The sequence below is a fragment of the Centruroides vittatus genome, unplaced genomic scaffold (genome assembly GCF_030686945.1).
Source record: "Centruroides vittatus isolate TY-2023 unplaced genomic scaffold, ASM3068694v2 contig_359, whole genome shotgun sequence".
NCBI lineage: Eukaryota > Metazoa > Arthropoda > Arachnida > Scorpiones > Buthidae > Centruroides > Centruroides vittatus.
This window is the reverse complement of record NW_027122182.1, coordinates 2,327,392-2,348,467: the sequence shown is the minus strand read 5'-3', so window position 1 is coordinate 2,348,467 and position 21,076 is coordinate 2,327,392. Positions and strand designations below refer to the sequence as shown.

At 30.2% G+C, this 21,076-nt stretch overlaps 1 protein-coding gene across 1 annotated transcript; it reads right to left on the bottom strand.

Moving 5' to 3' along the window:
- Window positions 1-995: 995 nt before the first annotated feature.
- Window positions 996-13,868, bottom strand: LOC136974964 (zinc finger protein 470-like). Its single transcript, XM_067269961.1, has 4 exons — window positions 13,674-13,868; window positions 9,570-9,695; window positions 3,151-3,435; window positions 996-1,319 (listed from the first exon to the last, which is right to left on the bottom strand). Exons 1-4 carry the CDS (start codon window positions 13,866-13,868, stop codon window positions 996-998), a joined length of 930 nt encoding a protein of 309 aa, XP_067126062.1.
- Window positions 13,869-21,076: the final 7,208 nt, after the last annotated feature.

The following is a 21,076-nucleotide window of genomic DNA, read 5'->3' as shown; positions in this document are numbered from 1 at the left end:
TTTATATCATGTTTACCCGAAATCCCGAGGTTTTGGTTAGTCCGAACGATGGTCCTCTTTTGTTCTATTGATCCCTGATCTGTTGCCAGGGACGTGATTCGGGCCGCAAGGTCGCAAAACACCTCTGAACTCCCCCTGTCCGAACCGTTTCCCTCTGGAGTCAGGGTCAAGCACTTCCCCGGATGGCGGTCCCATAACTCTTACCCTAATGTGTATTTTTCTGTCCAGGAGAAGATGTAGCTGTCCAGGTCACCGCCTGCGATCCCTCAGTCGTTCTCACGATGTACGATCGAAAATCTGTCAATTAAGTCGGGAATGCGACAATTAAAGCGTCTCGCACTACGTTCCTCGGCAACACCGGTCCTGTTTACGACATAAGTCAGCGATTTAATGGCTCTATCTCGAGAGTTTGCGAGGGGGTGTGAAGTCCTGGCCTCACGCTTTCAGGCGTCATTACCAAAAAAAAAATACTCCTAAGAAAAACTTTGACCGTCGTCTAAATTGCCGTAAATTTTTACTTGGCGTAATATATTTTCATCTCATATGTTTTGGTTTCGATATTAAACCTGCCAGTTCTGAACGACGGGAATGTACAGTACATCTAAAATGAGATAATTTTCTATAAATAACTACTGTTAAAATAAGTTAGACATGAAATTGTGACAAACGTTCAATTTTTTAAACTTCAATTTGTTTAATTAAACATGTTAGAATTTTAGAAATATATGTTGTCTATATAAAATTTTTACATATATTTAGTCTTTTTGACATTCACAAAAATTAAATGTGAGAGAATAACATTTAAATTTTGTTTTGTACCAATAAAATGTAGAGAACTCGTAGTCAAAAACTTATTAGAATAAATTAAACTCAACGTAAACTTTTTACAGTATTTTAAAATATGTCTAAATATACTGTAACCAAAGATAATTTATTAATGATTGAATTTTGATTCCATTAAGAAATAAGAAACATTCACAATCTTTCGATAATTGTCAAAAATAATAAAAGTTATGAGAGTTTCTTTCGTGTTCTTTTCGAGAATTTTCGTCAGCGAATCGTTCTTTACAGAAGAAACATTCAAATATATTTTTTTCTGTTTCTATTTCTGAGAAGAGTTCCATTTGTGCAGATGTTTCCATCTGCATAATTTCTGTATCGATGTTAAAGTGTTCCAGGAATTCTTCAGCTTCTCTGGGCGTAAAAATCATTTCTCTTGAAGCAACTTCTTCAAATTCAATTAACTCTGTTGCTTGAGCACTTGTTGATGGTGTTTGAAACGATTCTGTCTGAATTTGTTCAGCATGTTGCATGCTTTCCTAATTAAAGGTAAACATTATAAACAATATGATCGCATTAAACTAATTAATATATAATTTGAAATAATTAACTTTTATGAAAACTGATATGGAAAATTCTACAATATTTAAAATTTTCACGATAGTTTTATACAGCTTTGGAAAGCATTTAAACAATTAATAAATAATGTCTTTTGTAATTAAAATATTTGTGAGGTGTTTTCATGAAACAATGTGATTATTCATAACGAATCGACCGATTCATACAAGTAACCATATTTTTCGAAATTATCAAAAAAAAAAAAAAAAAAAAAAAATTCAAATTTACATAGCTTCTATTTAAAAGCGATGCAAATTTTGTGATTTGAAAATATAAAAAGAAGTTCATGGTATAATTTCAATTATTTCGCATTTATAAATTCACAACCCAATATCATGAAGCTGTGGGCTTATAAATATAAAGCCCTAACAGAAGTCTGCACGTTTGGTAAAGTTGGGTAATGCAGATTGTTATTTCATTTTTTATAACACTTTATAAAATTACAGAGGATTAACTTTATGCCTTTTATAAGTTTGTTAAAGTTTTTACATTTCAGTTACCAAATTATGTGGTTTTCTATTAATTCAGTTATAAATATTACGATTTTAAATCGAAGTCACGTGACTTCCGTTGCAAACTGGAAGTTCCTATATAGTTAAGCTTGGACTACTGCTTTACGCTTTTTACACCTGCTTTCATCTATCATCTATTGAACTCTTTTCTGGAGATTATGGAATGACAGACAGAAGTCAGACAAGATAATAGACGGATTTTATTGGTCTGGAAATTTTTTCCAAATTGCAGCTCAATAATTTTTCTATAAACGCAATATTTATGAGAACATACTTAATGCGTCGTTTATACAGTCTATTTCCAAAATGCAAACACTTAAGAATAACATAAAAGCAATTATTCTCGCATTTTTAAAGATTTTTTTATTTAAACAAATTTTATGTGAAATCTTCCGATTTTAAGATTTTGCAATTTTCATTACATGCAAGGATATCACAACATGTCTAACACAGATCACTTTTCAAACATTAAATGGATGATAGATATAGAATAAACTTATTTACAGTAAACACGTGATAAATTCACCAAGAAAAAATCTGATAAGCAATGTTAAAAATTTTTTACAAGCTAAATAACTGTTGTTACATTATAGTATAAAAGTAAATTTTAGAAAATTGATTAAATAAAATTTCTTTACGTACTTCTTTGGAAGAAGATGCGGTTTGTTCCTGTGGATGTACTCTTTTTTTGTGCATACTTAACTGATATTTATCTTTGAAAGGTTTGCTACAAATATCACATGAAAACGGTCGTATTTTTTCATGAGATGTCAGGTGCCTTTTTAAAGCAGATAAAAATGGAAATCTTCTACTACATGTATCACATATATGAACTTTTTTCGGTTTTTTTGCTGGAATCTAAGCATCATGTGAGTTATAAGTTACAATAGTTATTTATTACTTTTAAAAAAGAAAACTAAAATAATAAAATTTAAAAAACTATATTAAAGTTAAATGTATGTTGTAAACTCATTTTATTTTGTATACATCTTGGTCACTTATTGAAACAGAATTGTGATTATTTGATAATTAATAATCACAATTTTTACGAATGAGATATAACAAATATATTTTATGGTGTTTCACTGTAAATTACCAGTCTTATTTATAACAATTATATCTGTTATATAATTTATTGTAATATTATATTTTATTCTCTACTTTGATAAAATTTATATATTTTATTTTATAAAATTTTTTTCGACATAAATACAAAAATAAACATAAACATAATTCTTACAATCATTACTTCCGAAGCGTTTGCGTATGGGTGTAATTGATTGACATGTTGTATTAAATGAGTTTTCATTTTCGCAGCGTATCCACAGTCTTTGCATATAAATGGTCGTTTTTTCGAATGTGTTTTTTTGTGATTTATTAAAATTCCTTGCTGGGAGAATCGTTTTTCGCAAATATCGCATTGAAACGGTTTCTCACCAGTATGAGTCCTAATGTGCAGATCTAATTTATATGCTGTCTTAAATTTTTTTTTACACAGAGTGCATTCATATTTCTTTTTTTCTTCCTTTTGAAAAATATTCGTTATGAAAATTATAAATTATTAAGTTAGTCATTAATTTTAAAAAAATACATTTTCTAGTTATATCAAAATATAATAGTAAAATGTGTATTTTTTCGATAAGAATTAAAATTTAAAATTTTTCATATCTAAATATATAAAATTAATCACGTATGAACCGTCTTTGTAAGCCAAGTAATGATATTGGTAGACGCTCAAACAGCAATGGTTAGGGAAACTTAGTTTATTATTTTCCTAACCATTGCTGTTTGAGCGTCTACCAATATCATTACTTGGATTACAAAGACGGTTCATACTTGTTTAATATACACAGCATCCACACCTATTACGTATATAAAATTACTTGTCTTGACTGACTGACTAACTGAATGACAGACTGAATGATTCATTCATCATCGCTCAGAGCAAACGGCTGAACGGAGAGGTGAAATTTGGTAAACATTTAGGGTACGTCATTGAAACGCACACTAAGATTGGATTTTTGTAAATTCCCCCGCGGGTGAAAACAGAGAGGATTAAGTTTTAGCCTGAACAACGGCTTCTACTGTACTATTTTAGATGCGATTTTTTGTTTTCAACTACGTTTAACCTCCATTGAGTACAAAGGTGTATTAAATTGATAACATTTCAGACATTGTTATAAATATATATTATTTTTTTGGTTTTTTAACCAAATGTTCGAACCGTTTTAAATTCGAATTTGTTATTGCATATGCAAACTGGTTCGATTATAAAACGATTGTAAACGTTCCGGAAAATTGATCAAATTGAAAATAGTTTGTTTAATTCTCGGCAACCCTCATCATTCTCAGCGGTAAATGTTACATAACAATTACTGTGGTTGTTGAAATACTGAATATAAATGGTGTTTTCTTGCAAAATCCGCGCGGGCGATGTCTAGGATAACTGCTAATTTCGAATAAATCTAATCGAAAAATATAACCAATGTCCTACAAAACAAATTGAACTTTTTACTTACGTTTTCTGAATTCATTTAGTTAACAATAATCCCAATTTTAAAATTTGGTTTGTATCAATTTTAGAATGATAATAAATTAACAATGCACTCCAATAATGTAAAATTTGACAATTGTTATCTCAGATTGACATATTGTGCCTATTTTTTAAATTAAAATTACAAAAGTACAGGTTAAGTTTTCCTTTTTTTAATTGTAAAATTTGTACAGAAAGAAAATTCAGTGAGGGCTTTGTTCCGAAATAATTATATAAATTATTTTAAAATTATTTCTAGAAATCTGACATAAAATTAAATAAATAAATTTATTAAAATGTTAAACGCAAAACTTTGAATGTTCTCTAAACTAAAGTGCTGAATTTTAATAACAGCGTTGAAGAAAAGTCTGGAAATTGGAGCCTGTTAACTAGTTGCATTAGTGTTTTATTGACCGCATCTATTGACTAAGTAAACGTTTAATTTTTTTTTATTTAATGAAAAAAACGAAACGTTTTCTAGAAAAACTGTAATAAAGAAATTTATAGTCATTGGAGGTGCTGATTTTACTGTGTGCGAGTGTCGACAGGATATTATTATTAAATTAATTTTGTTCTGAGCACAAGACGCTATTCCTAATTATTTTAAAAAATGTTAAACGCTTTAACTGTAATAAGATCGATTCATCTCGTTGAAATTAGTACAATTTTTAATGTTAATAATCTTTTAATCAGAACTTTGAATGAAATTTTCTGAATTAAACAATTCACAAAATAATTTTATAAAAGACTGGTGAACCCAGGTTAGAAAATTAGAGCTCTGCAGAAACATTTAAATAAACAAAACTTTTGAAAGTTCTGGCATAAGAATAGTGGAAGCAGATTTTTTAGTAAAACCCAACACCTAAATAAATTGCACGTTACAACATTACAACGGAGTACAACTGCAAGAAGATTTGCAGGGAACAGTCAACATGATAATAAAGCCGAAAAGTTAGCATCGAGGCAGAAAAATGCTTTCAACTTTATCTTGTGCCTGAAACTTTCCTTTCTGATATTTCTCAAAGATGTTTTGACTTTCAACTAAATTAATGTAGTGCAACGAGTTTGAGGCATCTTTCTTTGACGTTGCTTATTTTTTCTATTCATTACCTGATGACTGCTTCTTCTTAAAGTTTTTTTAGTTGATTAGTCTGTGTAATGTACACTTTATTCACATATCTAATCTCACTGTAATATCAGCTTCCAGTATTTTTATGCCACAACTTTTGAAAATTATCTGTATTTAGATGTTTTTTCTGATCCTTACTCTTTCGAAATAGTTTCATAAAGTTTTCTTATTTAATTCTAAGTATTTTTCTATTATCACTAACTTCATAAGAGAATAGTTTTTATGATAACTCATGCGATATCGTAATGTGACAGTCACGTGGTAGCATGCAGAGTTTTGTGTGTGCCAGAAAATAAGTATGAAAAATCTGTTGCAGATTGAGTAAAGTTTGAAAAGTTAATTAAAAGAAGTTAAGTCAAGCGGTTTGTGGATGGGACTGTGAACGAATTATTTATGAAAATTACGCCCCGTCGTATGTTAAAGCTGGAATATCGGGTTAAAGTCCATACAATTAAGGAGGATTGGCCTTTGTGAAGGCCAATTGATGCTCTTGTGTGTTTTCAGAAAAACCAAGTTTTATAATTTAAGTTTTACTACAGCTATTTGAAAAAAAATTATAGTAGAATAAAACTGCACCACAAAAACAAGCAAATCAGCTATATTTATGTTTCTTTCTCACTCGTGCAAATATCTCACAAAACGGATTTTAATTAGATTTAACACATATTTTCCGAAGTTCCCTTTATAATTTAATGCCGTTTTATCGGTATTAATACGTTACTAAAGTACAGTACGTGAGAAATGATGCTACATTTATGCCTTCTCGTCATACGTGGCTTATAGGGAGACGGGTCATAGTATGAATTACCGAAAAAGAATACTCTGTGTTTTATGCATATAGTAATGTAAAATTATGTATAAAGAATAACATTTATTTAAAAAGTAGACGAATCAGTTATTTTTACGTTAATCCGTTGTAATTAAATTAATTTACGACTTAAAAAATTCATGTATTGGTTCACAAGTCCATACATGGAAAACAAGTTAACTTCGTACTATGCTTTGTACCCCAGAAAATACGCGCATTTATTTCTATCGTAATGGATATTACACATCAGGATAAATGATATTTAGGATAATTTAGAATATAAAACTTATGGGTATTTAGTTTAAAAAAAATTATAACATGTTATATTAAATCATAACATGAAAAATTTTTGTAAATTATATTTTAATATTTTTCGATAATTGCGTACAGAAATGCAAATAAGTACTCATTATTACTAACTATAATAAGCAATTCTTCTTCTGAATGCTGCTTTTAATTAGTACTGAATTTGCAGATCATCATAGTTGAATTTAACTTTTCGTTTTTTTTGGAATATACTTCTTTGTTTTTTTAAATTCGCTTACTGTGAAAATAGTCGCAAATATTGTAAACAAACGTTCTTTCACTAGTGTGAATCCTTATGTGATTTTTTATTTAACACATGTTTATACTTGAATGTTTTTTCGAATTTAGTACATTGACGCTACATTTTTCACCTTTTAAAAAATATTCATAACGTAGTTCCTATAAATTATTCACTTTTTCCGAAGTATTATCGCAATTATTTTATACTTAATGGCAACATAATAGTAAAATGTATGCAATTTCTATGTGAAATTAGAATTTCAATATATTTCTGTTGTCACGTTTTTTTAAAAAAAGAATGCTAGAAACAAAAAACAGTGTCTCAAAAATACAATTGAAAGTTTATCTTATCGTTTCTGATTTCGTTTAACGTAGTAATAATCTCAATTTTTCAAATTCAATTTTTAATTTTTACGAAATGATCAAACAACAATGTACGACAATAATCTAAGATTAGGCAATTGTTCTAATTGTCCTTAGTTCTTAGCATAAATAACTAAAAAAAAAAACAAGTAAAATTACGTTTAAGTCATAATGAAACGTATACATTGAAGAGCAAAAAACTTTGAAAGGCAACTAGCTTTAAAAGTGCTAAAATTTCTTTTAAAAATTATTTTCTAAATAATTGTAGAAATCCAAGGCTTACAGATTATAGAGGAAACATTTTATTCAGAGTATTGGATGAAGACCATTGACTGTGCTGCGCATTAAAATACTATTTAATTTAATCCAGAGAACACACATTACACTATTTAAAATACAAAGTTGAAAATTTTTAACTTTTGCCGTTGCAGAAAGCGGAATGGCACAAATTAGACCAATAGGAACGCCGTTTAGCGATGTCTTGATAAAGATCACGTGGGACGACGCATTTCAACTAAGGCGGTCAACAAGCTAAAAAGAATTATTTGTATACTAATAGGCTAATATATTTCTTTTATACTCTATAGTACTATCCGATTTAAATATTAATGTCAAATAGACGTACAGTACTTACTGCGTAAAGTATTGGGAATGGCGTAATCGTAATTTGGTGACAAAGTATTCGACGATTTAGAATATTTTTCCTATCTAAATTATTCGTTTTTGAGGTTTTTTATTTGCGATTAGATTGAAGGCGAACTTAAAAAGTTTAATTGATATAACAAAGCAATCCCAGTAAACGCCATTTTCAACTACTGGCACGTGGCCTACTTATTGTAAAAGCTTGTTTATATTTACGGCTGGCAGATGGCGCGTTTCAATTGTAGGATAATTTTCACATGTGAGTACACGCGATACGGAAGGAACGGCAACCGTTTCTATCACGGTTTCCCTTGTCCATTGCCGCATATGAGTACCAGGTTTATATAGTTATCAGGTTTCCCATTTTCCGGGATCGTTTTTCCGTACTCTAAATCCCTATAGTAAATCTGAGTATTCTCGTTAGAAAGTTAATTGTTTCCTTAAGTAGTGTGCAAAATTTTAGTTTTTCTAAGGTTTTGTATACCGTATAATAAATATGTCACCGAAATATAGGCAATTCAAATTTGAATAAAAACGTCAAAAAGCTGTAATTTCTTCTCGTTTTTTCTGTTTTATATCTGAAATTAAAAAACAAGAATATCTATATATTCATCTATTGTTCTAGGAGCACTGCACTCGCTCCTAGAGGAGTAAAGCACAAATTTTAAACTTAAGTGTTTTCATATCGTAAAGGAAAATCTTGGAACTTCGAAGCGAAATGCTAAATTCATGAACAGTCATGTGCATACCGTTTTCATTTAGTAAGCTCACCTTCACCAAAGAAAAACTAAAAACAATTTGTCTGTCATCCAAATAATCAGAATTTTTAACTTAACCTAAATTTTTTGCAACTCAGTTTCTTGTTTGAAAAACATTTGCATGTGAAAAATGTTATAAAGAGAATTGTATGTAATTATCCAACAATAAGTTTCTTTCACATAAAACCCAATATAACTTCAAAAATTAAGTGGGCAATAATTTTAACATCGTTGTATTTTTTTAATCAGCAATTAAAGACTTGTTTGTTTGTATGAAAGTGTTTAAAAATTTAAATACGATAGAAACGTAAAAAGATCTGAAATATTTACATTAATTCAGTCAAGAGTAAATATAACTAAACACAATTTGAAGAACAAAACTATGAATGAAAAATTTAATAGAGAAAAGTACGTTTTATTGAATTTTCTACCTCACTTTTATATTCAAACAATACATGTATTTTTAATAAATTTCTGACTTGAATAAAATGAATGAGTTGAACATAAATTTATTTATATTTTCTCTTAATTTCAATTTTACAAATAAAGAGATTTATAAAACGTAATTACGAATTCGATTTTCTGCATGCGAAAGATCAAAAATATTTTTATAATAAACGAACAGAAACCAAATCGCATGCTTTGCAAATTAATATTCATAAGTGATTAATCAAATTAATGAAATTTTTTCCTCGTGTTCTCTACGAGCTACTTCGTCATCAAATTTCTCTTCACAGATGTGACATTCTAGTTCGACTTCTTCAACTATCACTTCCGAAAACATTTCCAGTTCTGGTAAATGTTCCAGTTCGTTCATGTTTAAATATTCGTCTTATTTATAATTCCAGTATTTTCTGAATCGATACTAAGGGGTTTTCACAACAGCTTCTTCATATTCTACTGACTTGAGATTTTTGTCCACTGGATAATGGCTATTTTTCATTGATTCTTTCTGATCTTTGTCTACCTTGTCATTGTCTACATCTTGAATATATTCTACACTTGTCTAGTAATTTAAAAATGTATATAATATAATCTAATTCAGTTGAACTAAAATGACTATAGCTATAAATTCAAATCATAACTAAGCTCAACTGCATTACTCAAAACATTTATTTTCTGAAGATTAAATTATAGAATGGAATTTATAATTTATTTTTTAAATTTACTATTGTAATTAATGAAAGTCAGTACTTTTACATAGTAAAGTATTCTAATTTTTTGTTTGACGAAATATAGTTTAACACAATAATCATTATAAGGGTCATTATAGTTAAAGTTCCACTTTGAAATGGCTATAAAAGAAAGACTACTGCAGAGAATGTTATCAAACTTGATGATGGTGAGTTTATGAACTATTTTTTTGAGAGAAATAAAATCCCATGACTTCCTGTAAAGTATTGCCAATTTTTGATAACATACTGTTCAGTAGTCCAGTAGTAGACAATGTAAAACTTAATTATAATGATAATGCCTCTGTATATTAGTATGAATTTACTCTCGCTTAGGTGCACAGGGAACAATATTTTCTCAGCTATGTTTAAATGCGTGTATTTTTTGTTTACACAATCCCGGAAATTAATGTCCTCACTTAACCTTCCTTTAAGTGTCTGAAGATCGCAGCAAAAATTTCAAAGTTGTACGAAATTTATTTTTTACACGAAGCCGGAGAAAAATTTGCTGGGAAACAATAGTCGACCAGGCAACTACTCTAGGCAGTAAGAGGCATACTGAGTTAGAACATGCGCAGTACGATTTTTACAGACCTGCGACGTCATGTGACTAAGGTATTTTCTGATTTGTTCGTATTTTTTTATATTCTACATCGCTTGTTTTATACAGATTTTTGAATATTTTGTTGCATTCACATTTTTTATTTTACTTTTGTCTAATCGCAAACGATCTAACTTTATAAAACAAGTTTAAATTAATATTTAAATGTTTCATTTTCGAAAAAAGCGTTATAAAAAATTAAAATGATCTGTTTTATTTGCTGATTTTATAAAAAGAAGTGATGTTCTGTTATGCACAAAACAAACTGCACATCTCCGGAGTCTCCGAGTGTAAAGTTACAGCCTTGTTTAGTCTACTTTTTCCTGACCTACTGCAGGAGTGATGTAGCTCCAGTAATGTTGGTCAGAGTTCTTCAACATATTTCTGTACTTCTTATAGTGCAAATCAGACACTTTTTACATATTATTCAACGATCTTTACAATAACAAGACTATAATAAGCGATAATTATCCTATTAGATGAACGATTATATACCTATTTCCATATATTACAGAAGTATCACAATAACCAGATGTAATAAGTTTCCCGGTAAATTTTTCGACTGGAAGCTGTTGATAAGATACCTTCTAGTCTAAGTAAAGTGAAAAAACACTAAATATAGTGAAATTACAGCAAAAGTGATAAAAATAAAGTTTCTCATCGTTTGTTTATGTTCTGACTGCAATTACGTGACTTAAAGAAACATTCATTATTTGAAAGAAAATCCTGAACAAATGGTTCTGAAAGAATTCTCATTGGTTGATATTAATTCAGTCATAATAGAAATGACCGATTAGAGCGTGGAAAGACGTATAAACAAAAATTTTAAAGCCAAATAAAGAAAAGAAGTTCTTTTATAGTCTTTACATATTTTAAAGGACGTACTATTAAAAAATGGAGTTTCTCAAAAAGAGTTATTGCTAAACGGTTGACTCGTCTAAGTACTGTCAAAGAACTTTTCATTAGCAAGATAGAAATTAAAATCAATTAAAACAAGCGATCTTATAGCGATTGTTTACATATTTGAAAGATAGTAGCTTTAGAGGGCGCGGTATTTAGCGGCAATTTTAGCTGCACTGTTTTCACAGGTTTATGACTCGTTCATCTAATGACAGCAAAAGAAATTAACCAACTACAGTTTAATAAAAGTTCACTATTTGAACGGAAATTGCTTTTGTAAAAAAATTATGTAGAGAAAAATATATTCCGAAAGAATTATTACAAATAAACTTACTATAAATAATTATAATAAGTAAATTTAAGGCTGATAGTTACTTATTATCGAATGACTCAAAGTATAAACACACAATAATTACTTTTTGATTTTAATTACTACTTCACTTTAAATGAACAATGCAGTGTTATTTTATGACTAATGTTTACAGAATAAAATTATTTACATTAATTACGTAATAATGTCACGTAAAAGATTCTGAGAAGTGATTTAAAAGATCTTTTACAAGCTACATAATTATCTTTAGATTATAATATTCAAGTTGTTTTTAAAGATTAATTTCAGAAACTTTCTTTGCTTACTTCGGAAGAAGATTCTGCTTGTTTTTGTGGATGTACAGCACTTTCTTTATATGTTTATTTAAGTCATATTTTCGTTTGAACATTTTCTTACAAATATCACATGAAAACGGTCGTTCTTTTTTATGAGATGCCAGGTGTTTTGTTAAAAGGGAAAACCATCCAAAACTTTTATCGCATTCATCACATTTATGAAGTTTCTCCGGTGCTTTTGGTGGAATATAAGTATCATATAATTTATAAGTTACGAAATCTATTTATTACACATTAAAAAAAAGTGAGATATTAATACCGTATTTACTCGCATATAATACAGTATTCTTATTTATTTATCACTGCTTCATATTCCTAGGTCGTCCTATATACGCGCGAGCAAAAAGTTCTTTGCGTTTTTTGCAAATAATCTTGTGAGCCTTGTGTTTGCATTTTTATCGGATGATTACACTCTTCTATTTAAACACATAAGTATTTTATCTGTCGTTGAATTTTCTTGTATATTGTCGGTAGTAAAGATGAATAGCAATAGAAAAAGCAAAGCTTTGAATTGAATTTCAGATTTAAATTCCAAAATCACACGAGAGTACGAGTGAATTTAATCCATTCCCACGTGAAAACATGATTATTCGAAAATCAAACTTCGGAGAAACTCATAAGTGAAATCGGCGGAGGGCATTCGACTGTTAAGAATTGACAATACAAAAAAATAAAAAAATTGCCGATTATTCGGCTTTTCGTGAACAAATTATGTTGTCGGTTTTACAAGATTTTCCTTAAAGTTTAAAATGCCAGTAATTTTTCGAGAAAATGTGCGCATTTACATTCATTTGTTATTTTATTTGTGATTAAACGAAATAAAATTAGAATTGCATTAATAAATCTCATTTTCTTTATTTTGATCCTTAAACTCACACCTCATCCACTGAATTTGCAAGGTCTTATATGCGAGTAAATACGGTATTTTAAAAAGAAAGTAAAATTTTAATATAACTTGTAATTTTTTAAAATTTTGTATATATTTTTTACGCTTATTGACAAAGAAGTTATTTGATAATTAATATTTACGATTTTTAAGAATAAGATATAACGAGTATATTTTTTTGGATGTTTCGATGTAAAGTACTACAGTAGAGCGTCGATAAGTGGAACGTCGGTAAGTGGAATGGCCGGAAAGTGGAACGATTTTCAGTCGGACTGTGTCGTGCTAAATCGAATGTTTTTGATACTAAATTTACTTCTAAAGTATGATTTTCATGTTTTTTATATTCTTTAATATATTTATTTTGTTTGTACAAAATGCAGAAATAATTTTTAACGACACGATAGCCTCGATGATTATTATAAAAATTTTCGTTAGGCTTAAAATCGACGAAAATTCAACACGAAGCGATACGCAACAGAGAAAAATTTGAATATCGGACAGGTTAATGTATTTTTTCGTACAAAGTTGGAAACTGGAACAAATCATTAACTGGAAGGACCCCAGTCCCAAGTTGGTTCCACTTATCGACGCTCTACTCTAATTTTATTTATAATAATTAAATCTGTTTTATAATTCGTCGTAATATTACATTTCATACTTTAATTTAATAAATTTCATATATTCTATTTTATAAATTTTTATCTAATTAATACAAAAACACCTCATTATTCTTCTAATAATAAATTCAGAAGCTCTTACTTTTAGATGTGTTTGATTGATATGTTGTATCAAATCATCTTTCCTTTTTGCAGCGTATGTGCAGTCTTTGTACTTGCATTTGAATGGTCTTTCATCAGAATGTATTTTTTTGTGGCGTTGTAAATTTGCAGACTGAGAGAATCTTTTTCCGCAAATACAGCATTCATACGGTTTCTCACGAGTATGAACCCTCATCTGTGTATCACAGTCTGATTTTTTACGAAATCGCTTTTTACACTCACTACATTCATATTTCTTATTTTCCTCCTTTAAGAATTGTTCGTTGTATAAATTATTATATATTATTAAGATTCCCATTGATTTTCATCAGAAATATTTTATATTTTTATCAAAATATATTACAGTGAGATAGGCACAATTCAAGCTCCGAATGAGGGGGTCGGCGACATCCCCAAATTGTAAACCCTCCTGTGTAGACTCCCGATAGCGCTCGCTGGAAATAACGTTGGCGATTGTTTACAGGGCTATATATAGTAAACGGTCACGCATAGAGTATGGTTTCCTTGACCTTTTTGTTCGCACAATTCGGAGGTTGAGTCTTACCGTAAAATATAGATTAAATTTTTTGAAATTACTTAAAATTTCAACGTTTCATTTTTTACAGATTTGAATAACGAGGGTCGCCAAATAGTTACAATGCCATACAAAACAGATTGAACGTTTCACTTACTTTTTCTGATTGCATTTATAGAATTAATGATCCAAATTTTAAATTCACTTTATAAATTTTGATAAGGTTAAAAACCAAGAATGCACTACAATAATGTGAAATTTGACATTGTTCTATCATATTGTCATATTATGCGTATTGTTTGCATGAAAATTGCAAGAAAAACCATTTAATCTTTTTTTTAATGTAGAATGCATAAACGAAAGTTTTTGAAGGTACCGTTTCTGAATGAATTTTGTAAATTGTTTTTTTAATATTTTTGAAAATCTGTGAGGTAGAAATTTAATAAAACGAATTTTATTTAAGTGTTGAATGAAAGACATTGAATGTGCTTTAAATTAAAGGGCGCTATTGTAGTAAAAACGTTGAGGAAAAGTTCTCAAATTGAAGCCTGTTGACTAGTTAATTGCCTTTTTGGCCACATCTATTAATAACGAGAGGAAGAAAAACTGAAAATAAAATCTTCTAAATAAATTTTAAAATTGAAATTACATTTTCAGCACCAAATTCGCCAAGCAAACCTTATTTATTTAGTACTTTTTTTCAAAATCTAACAAAGAATTGTCTAAAATTGAAAACTTTATTCGTATTGAAGTCTGAATTGCTCTGAAATTATTGATATTTGTTCATGATTAATAAAATTTATTTTTAAAAGTACAGTTTATATAGATCATTAAAATGCATTTGCTTTTAATGCATTTTGTGAATGTATCTCATTATTGTGAAGTTTTCTATTTGTTTAGAAAATTCTTTCTTAATATTAAAGTATTAGCGGCCGGATGGCCGAGCGGTCAAGGTTAGCAGCCTGCCGCCCTGGGGAACCCGGGATCGAATCCGGACGGGTCGAAAAATCCCCAGGAATTTTTCGGGGGTGGTCCGTCTGGATATGTCGGTCCCCGTCCCTCACCACCCGGCCGCCCCATTGTGGGTCTGGCCGAACCCATAATGGGCTTGCTATAAGAGGCCCTCTTAGTGCCCACAGGGGAGAAGTGTTACCAAATAATTAGAAAACTAATACAAATAAAGTATTTACCATTCAATGATTAAATTAACCCTATTTAAATACCAATACAACCAGTTCATAAGTTTTACGAAATTGTTAATTTTGTTATGTTTTACAGATGGGTACGTACTCTTGACTTTCACATCATTTTAATATTTATATGGATTTTTTTTGTAATCAAACTCTGACCCAATATGACTATATGTTTTCTACTCAGATTTATCATATAAATTCAAATTATTTTAAACAAATAATTATAAACTATACAAGACTTACAATTCATGTCAATTAGGGTTCTGTATTCTATTGGAATTTTATGATTTTATTGTTCAATGTAAACTTCGAATCTCGTAGAGAAAGTTAGGTAAAAGTTCCTATTTATCAACATTTATTATATTATATATTTTTAAACTTTCAAATTTTCCATTTAAATTTACTTTTTACAATTTTAATTTGTTACTAATGTAGAATTTCTTTTTTCGTCTTGTCTCCTATATTTGTAACTACATTCGTGCTTAGTCAAATAAAGAGACTTAATTGCTTACTGAACTAAGATTTAATTGTGACACTAGACATTACAATTAACGACATAAACACTAAACAATAAACTTGAATCGTCTCGTCATAAAAAGAAGAAAAAGTCCTGTCTGGACTCGTCTTCTGTCTTTTCTCCGCCTTTTCTTTTAACCGTTGTCTGGCTACTTTCCCATAGTCTTTTCACGTCTTGTCTTCGCTCGACTAAAAAACACATATACAAAAAAATTAAAATAAAAAAAACATAATAACAAGAGAAACATAGAAATGTTCTGGGAAAGTTTTCGATGTTAATCAAGATCAATGGGCCACAGCTTTATGTGGTCAGCTGCAGTAACAGTCACATTGGGCCCTTCAAGATGATCAATTTTCTCTACTGCATGTTTGTCCTTAGGCATCTTTGAGGTAACCTTGTAAGGTCTAAAAAACTTAAATTTTACAAGTTAGTTTGAGTCCTGTTCCATATTGAGTTTTCTAAATGGCAACAAGGTTGTTGACCTGATAATCGGGCTGTTTTTCTTTTCTTATTGTAGGATTTACGAATTTCCTCCTGCAGCTTCAAGATGTTTTGTTTGTTTGATTACAAAAAGAAAAGTTATGATCGATAATTTCTGGGGTCATACACAATGCGTATTTTATATATTGGGATGATCAAAAATTCAATTATTTTTACCGGGTAAGTAAAATTTCTTTTAATAGCGTTAAAACTCCCAATGTTTTTTTTTTTTTTTTTTTTTTAAACTCTTTCCGCCCTGTGGGCACTAAGAGGGCCTCTTTTAGTAGGCCCATTATGGGTTCGGCCAGGCCCACAATGGGGCGACCGGGTGGTGAGGGAGGGCCCGACATATCCGAACGGACCACCCCCCGAAAAATTCCTGGGGATTATTCGACCCGTTCGGATTCGATCCCGGGCCCCCAGAGCGGTAGGCTGCCACCTTTACCGCTCGGCCATCCGGCCGTCAAACTCCCAATGTTGAAAGAACAAAGTTTTTTGAAAAACAATTTAAATTTTCTGTTCTAATAAAATCGATTTCAGATGACGTACAAATTTTAAAACGGTTACTAAATTCTTTTAGTTTTTTTCGTTTAAAATTGGTAAAATGTCCCGTTTAAATTGAAAACACTGTATTCATATTCATCAACAACTGTTCACCATTAATATATAAAGTGTTGTTTAGAAAATTTAGTGACAAAAATTAAATCATCTTTCTAAAGGAATTCTTGAATTATAACCTGCTAAACATCTACCTTCAAAATATGTTAGAATTGTTGAATGTTATCAATATTTTATTTATGTTCCAGAAGTAAAACTGTGTCTTCTTTTGACATAGTGCTTTATATTCTTTTCAATAGCTTTTATACAAAACATAAGTCATTCGTACCTCAGATTTTTTATTCTTAAACAGTTTTCACAAATGTTTTCTCATGATAGAACACATTCTATCTTTCCATACATTTGTTATATATCTTTTGCAAGTTACAGAATTAACATTATAAATTAAATTTCGAGACATTGCTGCCTTTGCTGTATATTCTAGTAGGGGAAATACGTACAAAATGACATATGGTTTTATTTTAGGTTCATAACTCTTTATTGGTAAATCACACTGTCATATTCTACACCAATCATCTTTGGTTCTTTCCCTATGAAATGTAATAAACCTTTATAATATAAAATAATAGAAAAGAAATATTGTTAGTTTGATTGAGATCAGCCAAAATCTATTTTGTCCATATGCTATGGACAAAATGACATACACGTAAAAACTATAAAATTACTGACAAAGTTTACAAATGAAACGCTTGGTTCTTTTAGAAACGTCAGCGCAAGAAGGGTGAGCCCAACGCAAACAATTTAAGCACCGTAACTAGTCTTCTCCAGGCTTAGATCGGGGAAAAAGATTATTGCAATATATGCATGGACAGTCTTCTTCATCATCTTGAGAGTTTTCAGGAAAATTTTCTTCTTCGGTGTCTTCTTCAAGTAACGTTTTAGTAACGTTTCTTCTCCTTTTCTCTGGCAGAGCTTTGGGCTCATTTTTTGATTTAATTGCCTTCATATTAAGAATAGAAGTTAAAAGTAATCAGGTTTGTCGAGTTTTCGGCTTACGTTTTCTTTGACCACTTATAAAACGTCCTTTTGAGACCGGAAAAATCTTCTCAATAGACACAGCAAGGGTAGTGGACGGTAGATGTTCTTTAGTAGCAGCAGATGAATGATACAGAGAAACCGAATCGCAGGAGACTGCTGTTTAGTTGGCTATCCAAAGGGTAAAAAGCAATTTCGGAACCAAGTTCGACGCATTAAAAAAACTTAAAACCTTCTTTTCAAATAAAACAGATGGTTTCTTTTAAATAATAATGAAAAATTTTTTAAGAAGCTACTTTTTATGATTAATAAAACGGTAAGAGGTAAGTTACTTGACTGAGCTCTTATGGACTAAATGGTATATCTATGTCATTATGTCCGTTGCCTATGTATGTCATTTTGTCCACATAACGGTATAAAATAACAAAATTATAAAATAAATACAAAGATGATATTTTTAATGGAAGAAGTTATTTAAGTGCAACAACTTCTTGAAGGTTGAAATAAATGCTACAAAAATAAATAAAATAGTGAAAATCTTACCATATATACAAAAAATGTGTTGCAAGGAAAAACACTCGTAACGTATCAATGCTTGTCGTCGGCCATGACACCCGGGCGAATGAGAGGAGTGCGTTCACGTTTTGACAGGTTGGTAAAAGCTTCTCGGATAACATGGTGTCGTGGTCAGTTGCGCGCTTGAGACAGCCAAATTCGAATTATGTTGCCTATGTCATTTTGTACGTATACGTCATTTTGTACGTATTTCCCCTAAATCGTAGGATGTGAGGGGTCCTCTCCGTATTTTTATGACAAAATGATATCTACTGTAACAGCAAATGAAGATTTAGATTTATTTCACCATATTGCTTCTTTACCAAAAAATTGATTATTAGGAATTCTGGACAAAATCATCAAAGTCGTTAAAAATAACAGACTATGCTCTGAACCTATCTCTGATAAGATAAATCATTTACAACACAAAAGTATATTTCTTATGACACTATTAATTACAATGGCTCCCTTGATTGCATGGAAAGTAAAATTACTTTTGTCATCATTTGGCAATAAACTATTTAGACAAACAAGGCTATTATCCTCATAAAAATAAAAGAGAATTTTCCCTCTGCTATAAACTGAAGAATTCTTCGAAACTCTGAAAGCAATTTGCCGTTTACAGATAAAATATGACAAATACTTCGGATGTCTCATTCTAACCAGCACAAAAAACCTACACAAAAAATAAACAGTAATCTTCTATAATCAGCAAGATATTTTTGAAATCATCGTCATAATTACTATCTGGCGGGATATAAGACACTATTTGTGGGATATTAGTTAACTCTTCAATGTTTAGTTGTTAAATCAGTATATTCCCTGTGTAAAATATTAATCTAATCTTAGAGGTTACATCTGATCTGATTCCAATAATTTAGCTTCCGCTGGGTCTTCCAGGTTCTCACACAACTGTGAAATATTTGGTGATAATTTGACAGTCATCAGAAAAAATTGATTCAATTGCCGAAAACGTATGCCATGTATCAACTTCCAGAGTTCAGTGGTGTTATCTACTCGATCATTGGTAGGAACTGACAACTGTCTCCCAATTTTTTCTACTTTTGCTCTTTTCGTCTTGCAATCACTCGGGGAGTCCACTTTTCCATATATACAATGTCTTCGGCCACCAGAAAGAAGGATGATAAAAAAAGGGAGATCTGATTTTCCTGTGACCTTGAAAACTTCTTGATGTTGTTTGCTCTGAATCGATCTCGGATCTTCCAGATTGGTAAGCGGCTATTTTACGCATTGGCCATTCGGAAAGCGAGTAAAAGCAAAATACCGATGGGAACAAAAATCCTTTTATTTATATAAAATCATTTATATATTGTGCATAAGCAATGTGATACTATAAATGAACAATATCATTCATTTAATACACTTTAATCTATGGACTGTGAAGTGACACCAGAAATAAAGTCTTGTTTAGCTATTGTGATATTGATTATATAACTTTCCACTTTAAAAAGGTAATAAAAATATCCGCACAATTTTGGATATTTTTCAGGTAATGTTTGTTTCGAACAATAAAACTTGGCGTGAACAATTCTGCAAGAGACTCATATAGCTTTTCTTTCCGGTTTAGCTTCAGGTCATTACCTCAATGCTACTATTTTGTTTTAACATTATATTTTGAATTCAGTTGATACGAGTTTTGGATACGTTTCGGGCTCAAATTGCACCTCTTCAATTAACTAAAAAATTATAAAAAACACACACAGTTCATAAAAAGGCAATAAACACATAACCGATACAGACATTATTCGAATTGTTAAACACAAGATCGTGTTATTAACTCAATCACTTGGCTTTTGACTCCACCTTTATTTAGTTGATACGGTAACTGATTTTACACGTTTCGGGCTTTTGCCCCTCATCAGTCAACTATAAACAAGAATAGAATGTACAACATTAAAATTACTTTTACAAATAAATTGCGTAAATAATTTAAAATACACATATATATTTTACAGTACCAGTTTTTTGCCCCCCCCCCGATATGGCACATGTACACGCTAAAGACTGTACATCACAAACTTGAAAAATAAGGTGGTTATAGAAACATCATAAAATTCTTTTATATCTGTTTAAAACGGTAAAACGATGTATAAAACAATGTATCAAAATACACAAAGCAGAACAAAAACTTACAGTTGTTTGTATTCTATTTTCTTATCGGAAACAATGAATGTGTATTTTCTAGGCTTACTTAAAAGATTGTTAAAGACCCTTTCTCTACAAAAAACTATAGCCACTGTTATCCCAACGAGGGATACAAACTACTTTAATCTTAAATTACTAAGATCAGCGATAAAATACAAATACATAAAAGTGAGAGGGTTAAAACGTAATTTAAAGAAAAGAAAAAACGTCAATATCGGACCTACTCAATATGAAAAAAATAATAAAATAGAAAATCTAGATTATAAAAATAAACAAACTGGAAAATTAACTAAAACATTTCAATATCCATCTGCCAGCGAGATAAAGGAATGGAAAGACTCTTTAGTAAAAAACAAAATTAACAT